Source organism: Zootoca vivipara, chromosome 14, assembly GCF_965207765.1.
Source record: "Zootoca vivipara chromosome 14, rZooViv2.hap1.1, whole genome shotgun sequence".
NCBI classification, from domain to species: Eukaryota; Metazoa; Chordata; class Lepidosauria; order Squamata; family Lacertidae; genus Zootoca; species Zootoca vivipara.
Window position 1 is genome coordinate 6,623,312 of NC_142597.1, and position 23,865 is coordinate 6,647,176.

The 23,865-nt window shown below is 43.0% G+C and overlaps 1 protein-coding gene across 1 annotated transcript in view; it reads right to left on the reverse strand.

Annotated features, from left to right (window-relative positions):
- Window positions 1–21,994, reverse strand: part of LRRTM4 (leucine rich repeat transmembrane neuronal 4) — a 412,227-nt gene extending 390,233 nt beyond the window's left edge. The window contains exons 1-2 of the mRNA XM_035139892.3: window positions 21,018–21,994; window positions 17,227–18,773 (exon numbers count right to left, since the gene is read on the reverse strand). Of these exons, the coding sequence (XP_034995783.3) occupies window positions 17,227–18,773; window positions 21,018–21,021 (1,551 nt within the window). The 5' untranslated portion in view covers window positions 21,022–21,994. The remainder of the gene's footprint in view (window positions 1–17,226; window positions 18,774–21,017) is intronic.
- Between the last annotated feature and the right edge of the window lie 1,871 nt (window positions 21,995–23,865).

The following is a 23,865-nucleotide window of genomic DNA, read 5'->3' on the forward strand; positions in this document are numbered from 1 at the left end:
TGATTTGCCCAGAAAATGTGGGAGGGAGAGGGAGAAACCAAATAAATTTAAGACAGTTGACCTGGAAGTTTACCTGTATTTGGGGAGGCATCGAAATTAATGCTATCAGTTTGTTCTGTGGAATTTCACATCTGCCCAGCTTCATACCACAAATGCAAGGTCAAGACAGGGAACAACACTTATAGGTGACTTCCTCCATACCCAAAATTCCTCTTGGCTGGTAATCACTGCCCCCAGCTATCTTTGTTTGGGTGCAAAGAAGCAGAAAACACCATCCCTCTCTGCACAGTCTGAGAAAGGCATCAGTAATTGAACTAAAGGGATCAGTGCTCGTATACATTCCGATATCTGGTTAGGCGAATCCGAGTAGACAGTAGCCTTGAACCATGAGCTGAAGTAGGCTTCCTGTGCATAGCCAATGGAGATGTACATCTAAATCCAAATCATGATGTGCATCTAACCCACTGAACTGGATGAGTGCATCTTATGATGGAGTTGAAAATATTCATTGGTGGTGCTATTTGTTGTGTGTGACTAGCTACACACTAGACGGGAGCCAGAGGCTGGACGGCTATTTATTGAGAATGCTCCCATCCTGTATTTCCTGCATCAAACAGGGGGTGGGGGGGGACTAGACCCTTCCAACTTATGGTTCTGTGAATCAGTCTTTTTACAGCTTGTATCACTTTCATATTGGTTCAGTCATAGTTAGTAGAGGCTGGTCCATTAGGGCAAATGGGATCCACTCCACAATCTCATTCTACCTTCAACGAGCTCCCACTTGCTGCCTTCTTACTTAAATGTCAGTCCAGGGTGACTTCTCCTCCTTAGTCTCAGTGATGCCTTTGCAGAACTCATCCAGGAAAAGGTCAGGGACAAAACATTAGTTAGCTGTATTATTGGCTCTGACTTTACCCATTTCCCTGTTTTCTGCTCTATCAATCCCGAAAGGCACTACCCATCACAGCTCATATATGTCCTGTTTTAGCATTAATCTGTTTTTTATATTGAGATGTGCTTTAAATTAATCTCTTAAAGTACAAATTCCTAAATGTATTTTCTTCCATAATGCACGTTTCTATTTTATTTCATTTTATTGCTAGAAATACCCATTATAAAGTATAGGTGTAGATATGGTGCTGGAACATTTGGGATGTGAAACTTGCCATTCACACTTTAATCTGAGAGGTGTGAATCAGGTTTGCTTAGATCAAATGACTCAAGCACCTGCAAAAATCTAATTCCTCAAACATCCCTAATTTGGGCCACCACCTACAAGAGTGTAGTTGAGGGTGACCAAAGCGGGGGTGGGGGGTGGGTGTTCTGCCCTTCTGTCTCTATGTTTGTTTCATGCTTTGCTCTGGGTTGCATTCCTCTCCTTCTGAGTTCTTGTACAACAATGAAAATTTCCAAGCACAATTCTGGAATTAGAGCATATGTGCTTTGCCTCATCCTTCAATTTCTACTTTTCATTTGCTTCTTTCCCCTCTAGTGCACATCTGTGCATTGATAAAACTAATGTCAGGCAGACTGCCACAAATACCATACATCACCAATAATAATAATAATAAATTTTATGTATGCCCCGCCCTCCCCAGCCAAGACCAGGCTAAGGGCGGCTAACACCAGATAAAAACAATTGATTAAAATACAGCTTAAAAACAAGATTAAATACAACATTAAAATGCAGCCTCATTTCAATAGAAACTCAAATCAAAAACTGTTTGGGGAAGAAAATGTCAAATCTTCACCAGGCCAACTATCCAGACTGGTCCTACGTGGGCCAGAAAAAAGCCAGGGAAGTCCCCAAATATGAGTTCCATCACAGAAGGAAGGGGAAAAGGAAAGAGGAGAAGCGGATCAAGTTGATTCCAGGCCAAAGGCCAGGCAGAACAGCTCTATTTTGCAGGCCCTGCAGAAATAAATCAGATCCCGCAGGACCCTGGTTTCATGAGACAGAGCGTTCCACCAGGCCAGAGCCAGTGTTGAAAAGGCCCTGGCTCTGGTCGAGGCTAATCTGACTTCCTTAGGGCCTGAAACCTCTAGGGTGTTGCTATTTATGGACCTTAAGGTCCTCCGCAGGGCATACCAGGAGATGCCTACTTCCAATATTTGTTGTGATCTCACTGACCCCTCATAGTATCATAATGCAGACTAACTCTCAATGGCACACTTTTTGACATGCTTGTGCAGAAGTTGGTGTACACATACTTTAACTATTTACTAGGGGTCTGCACAAGTCCCAAGATCTGCTTTATATTTATCTATCCTTTTTTATTTTTAAAACTGATCTGTTTCTGAGTTGCCCTGTGCTCTTATCGCTTTAGACTGTAATATGGCTCCTGGTTTGTTCAGTATAAATGAACTTCTGTATTTCCCTGTTCACTGTAATGGGGAAATTTAAAATGCAACATTTCCCCCATTTGGGCCAAAATGGATGAAATGTATAGGCACAGGAGCCTCTATGGAGTGGATGAAGTCTGCCAAATTGCAGATAAATAGTTCCAGTGCTTTATTGGAGGGGGGGGGAGTAATTTACTTTATTCTGTCATCCACAAATGGGCTTGGAAGCAGTTTTCTCTCTTTCTTACCTCAAAATAATTAGGGGTGATTGAATGGTGTACATTCGTATGTGTTTAAAAACAAACAAACAAACAACTGCCTTTCTAATAGGTCTTACAATGTGGTAGTGTCTAGAATGCTTCCTGTGGAGTTCTGAAGAACGCTGAGATTTGAAAAAGAAATAAATGAGGATTTAACATTTATTTATTTATTTTTTAAAAAACCACAATCACTGTTCTTTCTTATATTAAAAAAAACCTAACAACAATAATAGCACACAAACTCCAATCCAGAACTCTTCAGTGCTTTGCAGACAATGTTAAGGACAGCTTCACCTTGCAAAGATTTGCAGATCTACAGATACTCAGAAATACTGTATTTTAAAACATATTGTAAGGGGGAGACAGTATAGAGAACCTCCCCCTTGCATCAGAAGTAGCTCCTCCCCAAGCAGTGATGGAAGTGAGGGCTCTGAGGAAACCAGTCAGGAAGTGGAGGGAGAGTGCCAGGGCTCTGGCAGCAGGGGAGAGCCCTGGCTACACAGGAGGGAGGAGATAGAGGGGGAAAGGGGGGAGAAGGAAAGCATGGAGCGTAGACCCTTTCCTCCGGTTCCGGAATTACGCAGGAGAAAGAAGGGGAGGAGGTTTACTGTCCCGAGACTCTTATGTTGGAAGAAGTCACGCGGAGGGGCAGTGCCGGATTCTGCATCGGAATGAGCAGACATGTTTTCCACACCTGTCTCACTGTAAATAGAGTGCACCAATAAAATACTGTTTAAAGACAAGCATGTGGCGCGTCGTTACTCTGGAGTAGTCGCAAGAACCCCTGACACATATGGTACATAAATGCAAAGGAATGGAGCAACAGAATGACGAGAGATGGGGGTGGGGGTGGCAATCCAAATTGGAGAGGAGTTGTTAGCATTGAGCTTTGATTTGCTCCTTGAATCATCCTAATTAACATCTTTAAACCCCATCCCCCAACACAAAATGCAGACTCAATGCACACCCTTAGTATTTATGATTTGGATGAACTAATTTATGAACTAATCATTTAACTAACATTTGTTATGTTTAACAATTTTTTTTGTCTCCCTGAGATCTTCCTGCCTATTCCACTGGTTCAACTGTAGCAGCAAATGGCATCAGCTTCAAAGAATGTCACCTGCAACCTGCAAAGCTTTCTCAGTGTTTTTAAAGGCAATCCATATTCTGAATTTGCAAAAACAAAACTGAGTTCAAAAATGCATAAGGGTAAAATGTAATAGAAAGCAACTTTGCAGGAGGGGGGTCATTCCCAGCCCTAACCCAGAGCTGTTGGGGATTGAATCTGGGACATTCTGCATGCCAGGCTGCAAGGCAGATGTTCCACCACTGAGCTGAGGTCGTATCAAATTCTGAAGAATGGAGTGTCTGTGTTTCTCTCTCTTCATAGAAACAATGTCTGAATTCAAAATTTCTGCTATTCAAAATAAAATTTCATTGCTTTCAAAATCTCAGATATCAGAAGTCCAAAGGAAACATTTTCAAGCTTCAAAGCAAAAGTAGAATTACTGAAATATCAACCTTAGATTCAAAATGAAAGTAATTTCATACCAAATTTAGCAGGCTGAAGCTGCAAATCTGACAAATGTTTTCAATTCAAACTAATTTAAGCATTCACTTTCTAGAGCCAAACACATTCATTTATTTTCTGTTTTCTTTTTTGCATTCCATTTGCTAGTTCTATGATACACCTGCCTATGAACTAATGATGTTTCTTTCCTCCGGGAGAAAGAAGGTGGGTGAGATTTGTTTTGAAATGCTGCTTTAAAGCACTCATACTTGAAAAGAATATTCAGTCAAAAGAATGGGTTCGGATAGGGGAAAAAATACTGTTTTGTGTGTGAGAGAGAGAAACAATTGACCATGGTTTGTATAAAATAGGAGATTATCATAATGAACCAATTTGCTTACCCTGGCATTTGCTTTATTTGCCATAGAAATGCTAATGAAAACAACCTTGTAATGGCCATGAACTCCTGAACTGAATCCTCCTGGATTCCATGGAGCCAAAAGACATGGAATAAGCCAGTCATAGAAACACAATTTTTAAAACAAACAAACAGGTTATAAGATGCATAGGCCTTTCCACATTAACCATTTATAGTGGCAACATTAAGGACTTTTATTTATTTATTTCTTAGTGTGCTACCATACGACATAATCACATTTCAGCTAGTATTCTGGAGTAATATACTAAAGAAACTCATTGCTGCCTCCAAGTGTGGAGGCAGAGGATAGTCATCACACCTAGTCATAGCTGCCAAGTCTCCCGTATTCCCCAGAAAATCCCCATTTTTTCAGCTGTTTTTGTTTTTTCCCGGTTTATTCTGGCGCGGCGGCCATTTTGGAACTGGGCAAAGCAGCATCAAAAGTCACTTCTGAGCATGCTCCACCCAGTTCCAAAATGGCGGCAGCACTACTTCCGGTCTGCTACTTCCGCCCAGTCCCTTATTTCTCCGACAGCAACTTGGCAGGTATGCACCTAGTAGCCATCAATAACCATCTTGTCCATGAATTTGTCTAATCCTCTTTTAAAGCCATTCCATAGTTTAACTAAGTAATGCATGAATGTTTTCCTTCTTCTGGGGAGGAGAATCATTTTTGGGGTGGAAGATCCAGAATGGATCCTCAATCAAGGCCAACCCTTCCATGAGGCAGAATGAGGCAGCTGCCTCAGGCGGCAAATTCTGAGGGGCAAAAAGTGGCTAGAAATGTTTACCATGTGGTCTGCTCTGGAGTCCCTAAGCTACTGTACTGGCCTAGAGAGTGTAGTAGAGGACTCTGTTCCACCATCCGATCATGACCTGGTCCCCACATGACATTAAGGAAACCCTTAGAGCAGCTCACAGTCTCTTTGATACTCCAAGGTCCTTTACTGCAAGTCAAGGTTTGGCTTAGTGAGCTCCATATCTGAACTCCGCCCCCCCCCTTGGCTCCAGTGCTTTCCCTGTGAAAACCCACTCTTTACTGCTGAATCCACAGAAAACCTGAATTGCCATTTGTTCCAATTCAGTGCTGAAGAGCAGGTTTCCAGTAAAGTGGCAGGACACACACAGCACTTGAACACAGAGCCTTAAAACACTGACAAGTGCCTAGAAAGCATGGGACAAAAGATAGGTGTGGGTGGGCCCTGCATGTTTTGGTATGTGTGTTAAGAAAAGAAACGACTCTCTTCACTTCATGACAATATTCTCAGTGTTTCTGTATGACATCCGGGTAGATTTGTTTGAGATATTAAAGTGTGGGAAACAACCAGGTCCTATAGAGGAGGCTTTTCCCTCTAGTGCCAGCTGTCCCTGCTGGCCTCTGTCACTACTGTCTCAAGCCCTTCAAGTCTCCAGCCTCCTCCATTGCATGTTTAAGTTTTGGGAAAGTAGTAATTGGTAGAAAGGGCTTGTGGAGACCCTCCACCCAGGCTTGTATTATGAGCTGAAAGGTGGCTCTCAGGGAGGAAGAGGAAAGCGTTTTCCCCAAATTTCTTTGGGAAAGCGATCAAATTGTCACTACTGCTGAAACTCACAACATAGCGGTAGATCTCCACACCCCAAGCCCTTCTGCCACAACAGCTGGAACAGTGAGTACTCATTGGCACCCCCATGGTGAACAGAATCTGTGTTCTCCTCTCTTGTACTGCTGGCATAAAAATGAGGGTGCTGGAGAAGGAATGGTGTGAAAACAATATATTGGGCCTCTCCAGGTATCCCACTGGGAAGGAAGAAGAAAACCATCTGGGTGTTTGCTGTCTGAGTCCCACTTGGAGCAGAGCATTGCTCTTCCTTCTCAAGCCATCTCGCTCCCTGCCAGGTCTGGCATGAAGAGAATAAGAAAAGGCAGAGGAATATTTTACTTCCTTCCTCAAATAAACCCCAGGAGCATCCTTTCGTTTTTCATTTGAAGTCAGTGGAAATCCCAGTTTCAAACTCTGGAACAGGCATCCCCAAACTGCGGCCCTCCAGATGTTTTGGCCTACAACTCCCATGATCCCTAGCTAACAGGACCAGTGGTCAGGGATGATGGGAATTGTAGTCCAAAACATCTGGAGGGCCGAAGTTTGGGGATGCCTGCTCTGGAAGGACCAGCTCCGTGTTTTGGAGGGGCCTTAGGTAAGGCCTGCTCCACGACTCCCCTCCTTCCGTGAGTCTACCTCCTCACCACAATTATGACCAGCTTGTTGCTGATACTCCTCTTCTTTTTCTCTACTGTGTCCTGAATTGCTTATCTGGCAGAGAGCCAATGAACCATGAGGAGGTGGTATCTCCTGCTCTACCTTCTCATCTCCACTATTACCTGGCGTGAGAGACAGGTGAACAAGCAGCTTACAGTGGTGAAGAGGTGGGAAAAGGAGGCTGTGGTCAGTGGACCCCTGCTGGGGTGTGGGCCCTCAGCAGGTGCCTGGCCATGCCAATCCATGATGCCAACTTTCATATCTAGATTCATATCCCAAGGGATTTTTGAAGCTTTTCTAAGGTGGGGTGTCTGTATTGTTTTTGTTTTCCATGTGTGGTGAGCAGCAGGCAAAGCGAATGGCAAAGATGGAGTCTGTTGCTGAGAGATTTCTGACTTTTCAAGCGAAAGGGGATCAAAGTATGCAATGTAACACATAACCATTATTTTTGTTCCTTCAACCTTATACCTTCTAACTCAGCTTAAAACTAGTCATTACCTCTTTTCAGCAGGTGGCAGCGTAAAGTAAAAACAGGCTCTGCCGTTAAAATGAGCAGGTTGTTCCACCTCACATTCTTTACCTCTCAGGAAAAGCAATGAGACATTTGCAGGAAAGGTCAAGCTTACGGAAGGTTCTGGACTCATTTCCACAGCAGAGTCATTCATTTTCTAAACAGTTCAGGGCATGAAGAGCTAAGTGCATCCCCAAGGATTCTCTCTCTCTCTCTTCCAGAGATATTTCATGCCATGTCACAGTCTTTAAGGCACCACCAGATGCCCTGAAGGGTTATTAATTTGAGTCAGGGTTAACTAAGCTCAACTCTGGTGTCTGTATTCAGTGTCTAGCTTCAAATTTGAAATGTACTCTTATGGGTTTTATTTCAGATTTCTGTGAGCAGGGCTATTAATGTGGCTGCCATGATTGGGCTGGGTTGGGGAACCTTTTTCAGACTGAGGACCACATTTCCTTCTGGGCAAGCTTCTGAGAGGCACATGCCAGTGGTGGGGAGGGCCAGAGGGAAAAAGTGGGTCTTACATTTGTGCAGTAGGCTAGTTTCTACACATACTCAACAACTCTTTTATCTATCATCCAGGCAAGGAAGGAAACATTCCAGTTGGGCAAAAATACTCACATAGGCTGCAAAATAGGGCTGGTGAAGTGTGTGACTTACAAAGAGTGGTTAAGGAAGAGGTGTTATCTGAGGAGAATCCCAAGAGTGAGCCACATTTGGCCTCCGGGCCCGAGGTTACTCACCACTGCCTTGAGGCAATACCTGGCCCATTTCTTAGAAAAAAAGAATGTTGATAGCCTGTAGTATTCAGGTGTGGATCAGAATTTGCCTACATAGTTACTTACAGACTCACTCTTAAGGCCATTTTCATGGGAGACAATCTTACTTGGCTAGGAGTGATTGCCAAAGAAGATTCAGGTGATACATCTCAATGAGAGGCAAGATGACCCAAGAAGGTGTGGTGATGGTCAGAATAAAAAAACACCTCATGCTTACCCTGCTTCCCTGCCACATGAAAGGAAGTCGTCAAATACAAAAATTGAAGTTTTGAGAGAGAGAGAAAGTCGCAGAGAGCTGTATTTGGGGCTTTGTAAGCATCCCTCGTATTTGATGTAGGAGTGGCGGACTTTAGCTGGCTGTTGACAGGTTTAAGCTGTGCCCCCACCTACATGCCACCTGCACATTTGCAGACAAACAAACAAACAAATGCAAATATTCCAAAACACCAATAAGAATCCAAAAGAAATGAAAGTCAGGTAAGCACTGTGCCCCTGAAATGTTTCACCACTTAGAAAACAGGAGCAGAATACAGCAATATGAACAGATATTGTTTCACCTGAGCCGAAACAGAGTATTTTCCTTGTGCCCGAGGTAGTACAGAGATTCTGCACACATCAGGGGTTGCAAAAGTATCTCAAACTTGGATCTCAAACTTTGATTAGAATGGGAACCTGGGTGATATGCATACAATTTGATTATATGAAGCTGCAAGGTACTAATTTTGTATGAGAATGCCTAAACTAATTATTTTGTCAAAAAAATAATGATGATGATTTATAATTATATTGTAGGAAGCCATAAATGTTATATATGCTTATGACATCTAATCTGCATAAAAGAAAAGTTAGAATAAATATGTTAAAATCTTAAAACAATATGTGCCCAGTTATTTGAGTGTGTGGGTGAGTGAGATTATGACTACTGCATTATTTCAGGGAAGGACAGCCTGTGTCATGTTAACCCATAAACTAATACTGATCTTCCCACAATTACTTTGCCAGAAAAAGCAAAGAAGGTTTTTCCTCCTTCTTTCTTTTGTGGATTGTACACTGGAGTCATCTCCTTTCTTTGCTCTCCTCCAAGAGCAATTGCTTCCACAACTGGAAACAATAGAGAACATTTATTTCTAAGGGAACTTGGGCCATGTTTTTGAGTTCTTAGGAAAGCTCAAATATCATCAAGCCTTACCAAAAGCAATGAGAACAGGTCTTCCAATTATGCTACCGAATGCACACACACACACACACACACACACACACACACACACACCAGTTGATGTGTGGGATATAAGGACTTGGGTGGAAGAACAACTGGCTAGCACCAGAGTTCACCTATGTGAACAGAAAGTGTGACCAATGCCTAGAGCAGGCATCCCCAAACTGTGGCCCTCCAGATGTTTTGGCCTACAACTCCCATGATCCCTAGCTAACAGGGCCAGTGGTTGGGGAAGATGGGAATTGTAGCCCAAAACATCTGGAGGGCCAAAGTTTGGGGATGCCTGGCCTAGAGATTTGTCCACCTGTGAGAGCCTTCCTATATATTTCAAGGGCTGAGTCAAATGTCCTTCACCTTTGCTTTCCCCCGAACCCTTTAAAAATCATTGGCCATAGTTAACAGCAATTAACATATCTTGACTTTGCAAGGAATGTTGACTACTTTGCTCTGCAAGAAATAAGGGGAATCCTCAGACAACCAAAAAATAAAGATATGTGAGGCTTTGGAGGAGCTTAAGAAGAGCCCTGCTGGATCAGGTCCACCTGGTCCAGCATCCTGTTCTTACAGAGATCAGACAGATGCCTCTGGGATGACTGCAAGCAGGAGATGAGCTCAATAGCATGCATGTACACACACACACACACACACACACACACACACACACACAGTAGAAACAACCAAAAACTTGTCCAACCAGCTGGTGGGTGGGCGCACAACTTCCCACAATGCCGCTGCCTGTGGGAAATTATAGGGAGTGTTTCCTGCCCACAGCTGTGGGGGGGGGGAGAAGCTCAACAACTTTGGGCCATATCCCCTCATTTTCTTAAAACTGAGTCCCCCAAAATAGGGGGGGGTCTTATACATGAAGAAATATGGTAATTTGGGGGCTTAACTAAATTTGGGGGCCCTGGGCGAATCTTTGCACCCCGGCAGTGCATATGCTAAAGACGGCCCTGTCTATATGATTCCACTTTGTAAAAACCAACTCATGATTCCTTCTTACAACATACTATTCCTTTAAAGCATACTTAAGAGGTACGTTTGCCTTGCATGTTTTCTTAAAAGTGTATGTGTTTGTATAAGCTATCCATCCATCTATATATCATCTACCTATATCCCATGTCCAGTTCTTATAGTTATCCACCCTTTGATTCTTTGCTTAAGTTACTAGACAAGACCTATATTCCATATGTCTTTACTACCACAAGGTGTAGAGCTACCTTTTTATTACTGGAACTTGGTAGCTATGGAGACAAACAATATTAAATTCAAGCAAAGCACTGCATTTGAGCAATGTCTTACTATCATTATAATAGTTCTGTGATTCTGTGATCTCACTCGCTGGATCACCACCTTGTCATGGTGAATGGGCTTGCATATTCCAATGATCTGAAAATTTTTACACATCGCTTGGGAAGGCAGGCGAACTAATGCCAGTTTACTGGAAGAAGCAAAGATCACGAGTGTTGAAGCAAAGATTCTTTAACATCAACTTCGTTGAACTGGTCATGTTTTTTGGATGCCTGATTGAAACCAAGACGAAAGGGAGAAACGTGCTATGTCCCCACTATGGAAGGACATGTGGATCCAGAATTGGCCTCCACAGCCACTTATGTACTCACTGTTAAGACCATATTTATGGAAGACAATCTTACTTGACTACGAGCGATTGCCAAAGAAGAAGTTGCTTTCATGCTACCCTAATTGTCTAGCTGTAATAGAAGAGATACAAATAACAGCCAGGCATCATATTTAGCAGTAAGAAGGGAATGATTTATTGCTGACATGAGCTGAAAATATACCACTCTCCCTGCACCGAATACATAAGACGATATATATTAGTAAAACTAAGGACTTGCAAATATAGAAGCATATGCTTTACTTCATCTCTTTATAAGAAAAATTTGGTGCATATGCAATTCTGATTCCGAATTATTACACACCCTCCAACTTTCCTCAGATGAAAGTAGGGACATTTTATTCTACATCAGTATCACTGCTTGAGCATTTCCTCCTGGTCAACCACTAAAGCTATTAGAGGAAACATCAAAAACTGCAATATTTTGAGCACAGAAATCTTTGAATTTATGTATTGCATTTAGGAAAGCCTGAGGGAAAAAGAAACCCCAAATCAATAAATACAACGAAATGTGTGTTTGTGTGCGTGTGTAGACTATGCATTTATGAGTATTTATGCATTCATGACTATCATGCAATTATGAGTATTTCGGAAGCAGAATACCTTTGAACATCCATTTTTATTGCAATTGTGTTTTTACATTGTGATTTTATCCTGCGAACAAATTTAATAAATAATCCCAATGTGTATTTTGGGGCCCAGGAACATATAAACTTTTGAGTTTGAGGATACATAAACTTCCCTTTTGGGGCAGTATTTCCAATTTCTGAGCAAATTATGAATGTATAAGCAACTGCAGCATCCTGGTGCTGTGGTGAAATATGGATGGATCAGCTGCACATACACCCGGCCCAGGCACCCTCTCTCCCAGCTGCCCTGGGACTCCCCTTCACCCAAATGCAAAAAAAAAAAAGGGAAAACTCATATCAGATTTCAGAAGGCGCCACCATTTCAGCTCATGGAAGAGATCAATGCCTTTTGCCTGTCCCCGTGAGAAGCCAGGCAGGAAGGGGATTTTGAAGGGAAGTGTTTTTGCTTCAGAGGACCCTTCCCCATCTCCCCAAATCCCCTTTCTCTCTAGGAATCTAGTCCACTTCCTTTTAAGCCACATATTTCTCTACATCTCTCTCTAAGCAGGAGGCAAAGAGGAAATGCCCGCCACACACACACACACACACGTGGCAGTGGCTCAGTGACACTTCAGGTTCCCAAACAAAACTGGCAATGAAAGGTGAGGCAGCAATGCAAAGAAACTGGGCCAATCCTAAGAGGTTTGGATGCAGAGCGGACCCTTCCCTTTGTGTGTGATGTTGCTGCACAGCTCATAACAGCATGCAAACGAGAACCCAAAGTAGGTTGCTGCTTCTCTCTTTCCCTGGCCAGGAGATAGAAGGGGCAATTAGGGCGGTGGGAATTCAGGACTCTGCATGGCAAAGTGAGAAGCCATGATGTCTTAAGGGCTTGCATGATGGTCCCAGCATATTGGGGGGCAGTTAGAGAATATTTAATTATAGTTAGAAAATTAGAAATTGCTGAGTTAATGGGCTCCCCTTTTTTTGGACAAGATAGATTCCCTTCTCCCTTTCTGATTTGGAGCTAAATATGGTTAACATTCTAACTGCAACAGTATCCTTGTTAACCATAGTTTTAGCACCAATCATGGTCAAGGCAAGTTTGCATGATACAGTCTGGGATATCTACAGTTTACATTAAGGAATTATGTGTTGGGGCTATAATTCTGCGCTCAATACTAGTAGAGGAGGTTGCAAACTTATCACTCTAAACCACAATCCTTCTGCATACAACAGTTTAGCCACAAATTCTCTTTATTTTCAGCACATAGAGTCTACGGTTGCCATCCAGATAAGATCCCTGGTATAAGTTCTAGAATTCCTATTGAAATTTGCCAAATCTCAATTGCATTTTATAGCACATCAAAGAACTTTGCATTGGCCATTATTGTTGGTAAATCTTCACCTTTCCATAATTATGATTCATCTGTGGCCAGCACGTACCGGTAGTTTGTGTCCTATTACTGGTAACACACTGGAGGCATGGGGAGCTTTAAGTATGAACTTTGTCCACTCAAAAATTTTGGCTCCATTTTAATTTGGGTCCATTTTCTTTTTTACCTTAGTCTGACTTGAAATGGGGTTTATAACTACCCTTTGCTTCACATAAACCTCACTTTTCTCTGAGCCTTACCTCTCTTGAGCAGGTAGCAGAAAAGTGTGGAGGGGTTACAGCCTAGCTCTCTCCTTAGCTGGAAGTTATCCACAGAACATAATTTCCTCTAAGGAGATCATGGCACTTCATATTTGAAAACTACAAGCCCCACAATGGCAGGGTGGTTGATACCTTGAGCATCACCTGTGTCAAAGCTTGACCTTCCCATTTCCAGGTGAGGTTTTCCACCTACTTGATGTAGGGAATATAGAGGGAAAGCACATATCCAAGCATTCTTTTTAAAGCTTGTTCAAGGTTTGATAGGAACCCTCAAGTGTTCTTAGGATAAGCCAATGGGGACTAACATTTAACTGCCTTCTACTGTCAGGGCAGGGCAGTTAAAAGGTGACGGTTTTGGGGTAGGACTCACCAAGTCATATCTCCACTGCTGATATGTGATATCGCACTGAATATTTACAGTTACATCCCTCTATAAATAATAATATCTGGCAAGTAAACTGGGTTTGGCTTAGTGGGTCACAAGCTATGCACTGCATACATTGTGGCTTTAAGACCCATAAAGGTGGACAGGATTTATGGCTTTAGAAGGACAATATTGACAGACAAAGTGAAATTCCTGGCCAGACTACTTATTCTGGCTCAATACAATAAGAGCATTTCATTATCTTTTGTGATAGAGCCTTTTCAGTTGCAAATCAGCTTAATGAAGCTATTTATATCTGGGATATCTCGTCTCTGTCAAATGCAAATACTCAAGGGCCAAGAGGAAGTAAGAGCGTGTTCGCTTTTCTCACATTCCCTAAGTCTTTGTCATGCCCTATTTATTATTTGTTTGCTCGTTTCATTTCTGAATCACATCCCACAAAACATCCCAAAGCGATTCAACAGTTATAAAATTTCATGTCCCACACAGATACAGACTGGAATTAAAATATCCACTTAAAAGGCTTTTTTGGAAAAGAAAGGTCTTCAATGGGTGCTGACAAAGTAATGGAGACAATACCAGGCTGGTGTATAAGGGGGGGGAGGGTTCCAAAGGCTAGGTGCCATCACACTAAAAGCCAAGTTCCTACTTTGTGTGGAGACTTCCTGATGAGATACATGTTATCTGCAGGACTCCTTTTCCTGAAGAGAACTGATTGGCTGGATGTATAAGGGGTAATATAATCTTATAGCTATAGTGCCTGGGCCCCTAGCTTACATAGTGGCAGTTTATTTTCTTGCAATATCCATGATGTAGTTTCAGAGAATGTGAAAAATTGTGGGAAATGTAAATGGCAGCCTGCCTTAATAATCAGAGACCCACCTTCGTAGGAGGCATAGCTGCCAAGTTTTCCCTTTTCTCGCGAGGAAGCCTATACAGCATAAGGGAAAATCCCTTAAAATAAGGGATAACTTGGCAGCTATGGTAGGAGGGTTGTAACAGAGGATACTAGCTATTGAAGCATGGAGCCTGGTCTGCAACCAGATATGGCCACTGACTGCAAATCCTATCAAACTTATACTCATTTAGGTAAAGGTAAAGGACCCCTGGATGGTTAACTCCAGTCAAAGGTGACTATGGGGTTGTGGTGCTCATCTCACTTTCAGGTGAGGGAGCTGGCGTTTGTCCACAGACAGCTTTCTGGGTCATGTGGCCAGCATGACTTCTGGTGGAACGAAATGCCGTGACAGAAACCAGAGTGCACGAAAACCCCGTTTACCTTCCTGCTGCAGCGGTACATATTTATCTCCTTGCACCGGTGTGCTTTTGAACTGCTAGGTTGGCAGGACCTGGGACTGAGCAACAGGAGCTCACCCCATCACTGGGATTCAAACCGCCAACCTTCTGATCAGCAAGCCCAAAAGGCTCAGAGGTTTAGACCACAGTGCCACCCGCGTCCCTTTTTTAGACTCATTTACTGTACATATGACAGAAGAGAATTTTCTAGCCCTCAAACGCCATACATAAGTAGTTGCTGTAAAAGTCAGTTTACAGTTGCACTTCTCCTTTCTTCAAAATTACATCAGTGCATTGAAGGAAAGCACAGGCACCTAATTACACACATTTGAAAAAAAAATGCCCTTGATCTGCTCATTGCTTTTGGGGATACAACTGTCCATCTGCAATTTTCCTGCCAGCCTGTTCTCATCACTGCCTCCAGGACCCATGATAAGGTTTTAGCACTTGCTACCAAAGACCATACTGTATTTGCCTTTTTAAAATTATTATTAGTCTATGGGAAAGGGTAAATGGTCTTTAGTCTTAGCTTAAATGTTACTTTGGTACTTTTAGCAAAGCAGCCATTTGCAGCAGAAGCCTAAAACAACAATTACAAGGCAACACATATCCTTTGATTTGTTTATGAGACAGTGGGATTGGCCTTTGATTCCTACAAGCTTTAATGTTGTATCATCTTGTTTCATTTCTGCATGGAAGAAAAATATCCTAGACTCATTCTATGTCCCTGAGGAAGACCTACTTCTCTTACTCTGTTGACACTGAGCAAGTTCAGTCTACAGTGATCTGTCAAGCACGCCATCTGATATACACTATGAGCATTACCTAAGCCCCAATAAACTCAAATTGAGTAATTCATTGAGTTCAGTGGGCTTTGAGCAGGACTTATAGGCTTGTTTCTCTCTCTGAGTTTTGGCAGGGGGGTGGGAATAGATTGACATAAAACCTGATAGAAGAGAACATTTGTCAAATAGGCAGAAAAAAATATTTAAAAGTATTAAATATTTGGATATCCATCTGTCCTTTCACTCTGTTCCATGGTAGAGTCACTATACCCTCTTAAAATTGTGGGTATATATATATGTGGATATATGAATTCCATCCAAATAGAATGCCAACTACAATGAATAAAGTCAATTACTACAGTTGTGATCCCAGTTGTCAATCCACCAGAGTGCACATATTAGCTAAGGTGCTGGCATAAGAAGCCCAAAGAGCAAATGTTGCAGCATAGTCACAGAAATCCATCACAGAGTGTGCCCATCTTAGGTTAAAGCCAACTTCCTGCACACAAAAGTGGACATTGGTCTGACAGATTTGGGTAAAGGTTATTGCATGACAAAGTCAGTCTACTGTCAATCAACAGAGAGGGAAGGAACTGTTCTCAGCATTCAAGTGTCATGGTGCCAAGGTGCAGAAAGATAATAATAATTAATACTCTTCATTTTCCCCCCCCTGCAACCCCCCTATGAAGCTGTGGGGCCCCAGTTCCTGTGGAGCTGCCTGCCTTTGAGGCAGCAACAAATATTCCTGCCAAAATATACTGTATAAACATGAACCAGAACATCCACCTGATACAAATGGACTCCAATGAAACAAAGTTGTTAACTGGTTCCTGCAGATCTAAAATTGACACATGAGGCATTAAGCAGTGCCCGCCAATAGAAGCTTTATTTGTTTTCTTCTCAAATTCTTAATTTCAGCAAAAATAAAAATGCTTGTTTGGGTTTTGTTTTGTTTTTAAATTAAGACTACATTTAAATCCTTTATTTATCAAGGCACTTTAAAAAGGACTTCACACAACATTTTCCTTCCTTGCATTCTGGGGAGATTTTAAAGCACATTCCTAAATGCATTGAGGAAGTAGGACAAAATACAGGGAGGAAAGTTCATAAAGTCCTCTGCTTGATAATTCATTTGAAATAGGTCAGAAAAGCCATGGGATTTTGCACTGAAGCCCCCCAGCCACAACCCTAGGCAAAACCAGGATGTTTTAAGTACTTGGTTTCTCAGCCCGGGTTAGAGTCTAATAAAATACAGCCTTATTCACCTCCCCCCTTGACATCAAGGGTGTTGCGGAAGTAATGCCTGTGAGGCCAACAACTTTGAACCAGCATAAAATAGCTAGAGGCTAAAAGACAGGCCTAAATGCCTTCATCATTGCTGTTTATTCCAACCTCATCTCAGACTTGAACAAGCCCCTTTCGGGACTGAACTATTGAAAATAACCACAGTCACTTTCCTGATTGCTGTAATTTAATTAAATAACCTTTCACACTGGGCAAACCCAAAAGCAAAAAGGCTCATTAATCTTTCTAGTGATTAGAGACACCTCAAGAGCTTCGAACATTTACCTCTCCTTCCCAGCAGCAGAAATGGATTTAGGAGGATCATGGTTCATACCTCACATTCCCTGGAGCCAGAAATGGTATACGTGCAGGGTCCAGATCCATTAACCGATACATCCATGGTCTCGGAATTTGTCGGCTTGTAGTCCACATAATACTCCTGTAAAGGGGAGTTCATTTGCCTTTCAGACTCTCGAGCTTTTTTCCGGCGCCTCTTCATAAGAGAGTGTTGCTGGAGCTGTTTCATGCTGGCTGGGTAGCGCTTCCATGAGACGTAGATGACCAACAAAATCATAGCCACCGATAGAAAGAGGGCCACACTTCCAGCAATAATCTTGTGAAATGAAACATGCTCATACTCTGGCTCTGGTCCAGATGTTGGGAAATCTGGAGAAGGATTTGCCGTAAAAGAGGTTGGCTGATAGTCTTCCAGTTTGGGAAGAGTAGGCTTTGGAACAAATATGGGCCTCTGCTGAGTTTTAGGGGCCTGGTAGGGCTTTTCAGTCACCACGACTGGGATTTCAGCACAAATGTTGTAGGTTTCTACAGCATCACTCACTTTTTCACCCTGGATATGCTTTGGGCCTGCACAAATCATGGTACTTTCCTTGTTTCCTTTGAAGTTTTTAAGCCAATTAAATAGAGGGCAAATGCTCCGAGTACATTCCCACATATTTCCAGAGAGAGTGATGGATATTAAAGAAATCCAGGCATTGACAGTCTCCTGAGAGATGTTGGTGAGTTTGTTGGAATCCAGATTGAGTTTCTGCAAGTTGGGCAGGCATTGGAACGTCCCGGGTTCAATCCCTGCAATGTCATTCCCTGATAAATCCAAGTTGTGTAAGGAACTCCAAGTCCACGTTAAACCTTGACTGATGGATCTGATCCTATTCCATTGCAAGTAGATTGAGCGGAGGTTGAAGAGACGTGGAAAGTGAGCAAAGTTGATCTTAGAAAACTGGTTGTGCTCCAAGTGGAGCTCCGTTAGCTTCAAGAGGCCAGCAAAAGCATTGCGGGATAAACTCCGTAGGCGATTGTAGCCCAAATCCAGAAAATCGAGATTGCGACAATCTTGGAAAACTCGAATTGGAACGGATTTCAATGAGTTTGAACGTAAGTGCAAGATCAAGAGCTTGCGGAGACCTTTAAACTGCTCAGACTGCAGTGCTTGCAGCTTGTTGTATGACAGGTCCAGATTGCGGAGGTTGGGGACTGGGTGAAATGTATTGTTTTGCAGGTGGGTAATTTTGTTGGAGCTCAGAATTAATTCCTTCAGCCTACGGATGCCCTGGAAGGCATCCTCATCTACAGAACTGATGTAATTATGGTCAAGGTATAGCCATATGAGTTGGTGAAGACCCGCAAACTGATTTGGCTTAAGCTTCTGGATGCTGTTGTACCTCAGCGATAAGCCTTGAGACCCTCCGGAAATGTTGTGAGGGATGTCTCTGAACGCATGAGATTCACAGTACACAATTTTGCCATCACATCTGCAGTTCTTGGGGCAAGCTCGCTGAGCCCCGGTGAGCGTCACAAACAGCACTGTAGGGAGGAGCACCAACACTGCACTCATGCCTCTCAGCTGCTTGATTACATGGAAACCTGCAATTTTAAGAAGATGACAAACATACATTGTAAAACCAAATAAACCAGAAGCTCCAGATTCATCAGTGGGACCTTCTAATAACACAGAGCAAGTCTAGCCTCCTTACCGATTCTTTCCCTGTTTGTTTTGCCCGGAGATGCTTGCTCTTCTATCCTTTCTTCCGTTGCTTCTTCCTTCTGCTCTTTCCAGTTCATATATACCACCACACTATTCAGTTACCTTGGTTTGATTTATGACCTTTGAGGAGGAATTCAGCCCTCCCCACTTCCACCTGTTTTTGACTCATCCCCATATGCACCAGCAAGCCACATCTAACCAGAACATCCTTATTCCTAGGATGCTGGGATTTTCACAATAAACATATTTGTCAAGTCACTGTGATATAGCTTTTGGAAGGAAAATGACTGGCTCTAGGGCTGTTAAGAGTTTCTGAACAACAAGCAAAAGGTTTCTTAATAAAACAACTTGCTAGTGCAGGTCCCATTGACCCCTTAAGAATTAGCAACCCAAATTTACAACTGATCCTTATAGCATAGCAAACTAGTCGTGATCAAAACTATGCATATATATATATATATATATATATATATATATATATATATATATTTGAAATGTTCTTCCAACAGAGTGCAAGGTAGGATTCTTTCATGTGAGCTAAAAAATAATTCAAGCATGCAGAAAGGTAGACTGGCGTGCATGCCTGGTGTGTCATATATTGTGCATTAGGAAGTCTCAAGAGATAGCATCCTAATAAATAAAGGGCTTCCTATTAATTGTAACACACTTGTGTATCTGTCTTCATATATCATTGCTTATATAGTGATAACTATCACCTACAGGTATGTTTTAATGCACAGCGGCATGGGTTTATTTTAGTGTATGTGTACATATGACAGATGTTTGCAGAATAATATTCATTTAGCTCGATGTGAATGGCATACTCCTAGCAGCAACAGAGCAAAACTGAGTCAGATATGCATCAGATTCTATCCAGTTTTAATATTTTACATTCCACATGCCGGCAACTTATTGTACTGTAACACTTCAGTGTGCATGCAGCCCACATAGTCCATGTTTTCTGAATAACTATGAGGGTCTTGAATGCATGTATATTCACAAAGTGTGTGTGTGGTGAAGTCGGGAGCAGAAAGACTTTTTCAGACCTTGCAATAATCTTTGAGCCAGTGTTCTTTCCAGAGTTGTAATCTTTCTGATGATTCAACTGCTTTTTTTCATCAGGAGAATTTTTGAGAAAGAGCTATTGTCTTCTCAATAATAAATAGTTTATGATGATGATGATGATGATGATGATGATGATGATGATGATGATGGAGGTGAGTGGGAAAGAGAGGGGGGAAACGGAGAGGACAGAGAGGAAGAACATATAGTTATTTTCTCTGATGTCCCTGGTTGAAATCAAGAGATACTGTGTGTGTGTGTGTGTGTGTGTGTGTTGGTGTGTGTGTGTGTGTGTGTGTGTGTGTTAGAGCAAGGAAGTATTCCTAATCCAAAAATCTTTTGACTCTTGCTTCTAATCTATCACTTCAATGGCAAGGGTTTTTCATTTAAATTCTCATATTTTCTTTTTGCCCTAAGACAGGAACAGCAGTCAAATAGAAATCCTTTTTGGCTTACAGATGGAGGGGGAAATGTAACCTGTCACAATTGGAGGGGGTGGGGAAAGAGCAGCTATCAAATGACTGCTGGAGATCTAAGCATATATTTTGAGAGGAGTGCCCCCCCCATACAAACTCAGCCCTCCTGAACGCAGGTCTACAGCAAAATACCTCTTCCTCACTTTGCCTTTCTAGTGCATTTAGCAAAGGGGCTCAAATTCAGATGTCCCCCAGAAAAGCTTGCTAAATATTAAGCCCTGCAAATCCTGGATGGGGATGCAACATGCATTTGTCTACTTATGTGTGGACAGGGAAGCAAAAGAGAAGCAGAGCTGGGGCAGGAGCGGGGGTGGAGGTGGGGTGGGGGTGGGAGAGCAAAATCACTCCAGGATGTATGTGTATCAATTAAGTAAGAACATGCACCGAGAGATTAATCACAAAACGAGACAATGCAGGGACAGAAACGGAGCAGGGCAGGAAGGGACAAAACACAGAAGCTAAAAATATAATAGCAAGTGAGTCACCTGGCAAAATAAAGCACGAGCGATGCCGTGACACAAACACGTTATATATATCTACATCTCTTTATGCAGCTGTCCTACAGATAGTGAAAAGTTCACTTACCCATCCTTTTGTCATCGGCAACTGTGTCCCCCTTTCTTTCCAGCTGTTTTGCTTCTTGTTGGTGAAGATGGTTTCGCCCCTTCTTCCTTTTCTCCCCCCCTTCCAAGCCGGTCTCTTTCCTTTAAACCATCACAATGTTCATGTCACACACAAGCCCAGCTGCCACCTACTTCACCGCCATCCGGCGTGAATGCCAGGAACCTACACAAAGTTCCCGAGAGAGGGGGAGGAGGGGGACGAAAAAGAATTTAGGGGAGATGGGGGGAGGGTTAGGGAATGGGGATGATGGGGGGTTGGGGAGGGGGGATACAGGACTGGAGGGTGGGGTATGAGTGATGGGGCAGGAAGAGGAATGGAGCGGGTGGGGGGGGCAGGTTTGTTAACCTCTCAGAGCCACGGAGCAAGGCAGGAGGAGAGCCATGAGCATCGATGGGGAAGCTTCAGTGCCGGAGCGACGCGGACCACGGAGGTAAAGCAACTTCTCGAGGAGAAAGAAGGGCAGGAAGCTTTGCTCGACTCCGAGCAGCCCTCTTCAGGCAGCTGCCCCCTGCCATCCCCAGGCACAGCAATCCATCCTCTGGCAGGTCCCCGGCGATGGGCGACGATGCTGCCACCAGGCCTCCAGAGCTGTAGAAGTCAACACCCCCCCCTCCTCCACCAGACCTGCCACCCGCTTTTACTCAAAGCTGAGCCGGTTAGTTTTCTCCATTTAGCCGGTCAGGTTGAAAGTGTTCCCTCTTTTTGTTGTTGTTGTTGGGCGCTTTTTTGTTTTTTTGTTAGCTGTGCTGGAAGAGAGAGGCTGCTCTCCTGCACTCATTCAGAAGGCTTTTCAGACAGCGAGGATGCTCAGGAGCTTGTTGGTGCTAATGTTCTAGTTTGCGATACACTGAGTGCCCTCCACTGGAGAAAACAGATCACATATTAAAGGCACGAACAAGTGAGGCTGTCATTGCTATGCAGACTTCCTTCTTTCAGGAAGGGAATTAAAGACACAGGCGTGCTATTTCAACGCCCCCCCCCCCCGCGCTCCTTTCTGCACCGGCTCCCCTCCCTCCCCACACATCCACACACTTCAGCACCTCTGGACCTTTTCCAGTTTATTACTACATGTGTGATGCCGCCGATTTGTTTGCATTGGCTGGAAACAGGTTCAAAATGACTCAGACCCGCACTTCTTCTTTTTTCTTTTTAATTGTCGTTGCAAGGTTCCCATCGAAAAATCAGGAATTCCAACTTTAAACACCTGAGCATTGTAATTCTGATCTGGTTTTTTCTTTTTTCTTTTTTACCCTTCCCCTGCTCTATTTTTCTTTCATCACTTGGACTGGAACGGGGTGCATGGGAAGGCTTTATGTTTGCAGAATCATAATTTGTGTGAAAGGCATCACTCATGGACTAAAAGGAAATTGTATGAAAAGCAGCTTTTTTGAATTGTGGAGGTGCTGAAAAGGGTGGAAGAAACAAATCGATATACAGCACAGAACTCAAGATGTCTAATCATGGACACTTGTTAATATGGACCCTGTTGTGCCATGTTTGGTCCTTCTCCCCGCCCCGCCCCCAGGGGAATGCCAGTAATCAATGGAACTAGCTTGTGTTGCTCTGGTTCCTCTGCCCCTTTGAAATCCAGGAACCAGAGACCAAATTGCAAACATTTGCTGGATTATGGAGAAAGCTAGAGAGTTCCAGAAAAACATCTACTTCTGCTTCATTGACTACGCAACAGCATTTGACTATGCCAACCACAGCAAACTATGGCAAGTTCTTAAGGAAATGGGAGTGCCTGATCACCTCATCTGTCTCCTGAGAAATCTCTATGTGGGACAAGAAGCTACAGTTAGAACTGGATATGGAACAACTGATTGGTTCAAAATTGAGAAAGGAGTATGACAAGGCTGTATATTGTCTCCCTGCTTATTTAACTTATATGCAGAATTCATCATGTGAAAGACTGGACTAGATGAATTCCAAACTGGAATTAAGATTGCCAGAAGAAATATCAGCAACCTCAGATCATAGCTGCCAAGTTTTCCCTTTTCTCACGAGGAAGCCTATTCAGCATGAGGGAATTTCCCTTAAAAAAAAAGGGAGAACTTGGCAGCTATGCCTCAGATATGCTGATGACACAACCTTGATGGCGGAAAGTGAGGAGGAATTAAAGAACCTTTTAATGACGGTGAAAGAGAGCGCAAAATATGGTCTGAATCTCAACTAAGATCATGGCCACTGGTCCCATCACCTCTTGGCAAATAGAAGGGGAAGAAATGGAGGCAGTGAGAGATTTTACTTTCTTGAGCTCCTTGATCACTGCAGATGGTGACAGAAGTCACGAAATTAAAAGACGCCTGCTTCTTGGGAGAAAAGCAATGACAAACCTAGACAGCATCTTAAAAAGCAGAGACATCACCTTGCTGACAAAGGTCTGTATAGTTAAAGCTATGGTTTTCCCAGTAGTGATGAATGGAAGTGAGAGCTGGATCATAAAGAAGGCTGATCGCCAAAGCATTGATGCTTTTGAATTACGGTGCTGGAGGAGACTCTTGAGAATCCCATGGACTACATCCATTCTTAAGGAAATCAGCCCTGAGTGCTCACTGGAAGGATAGATCCTGAAGCTGAGGCTCCAATACTTTGGCCACCTCATGAGAAGAGAAGACTCTCTGGAAAAGACCCTGATGTTGGGAAAGATGGAGGGCACAAGGAGAAGGGGACGACAGAGGACGAGATGGTTGGACAGTGTTTTTGAAGCTACGAACATGAATCTTACCAAACTGTGGGAGGCAGTGGAAGACAGGAGTGCCTGGCGTGCTCTGGTCCATGGGGTCACGAAGAGTCGGACATGACTAAA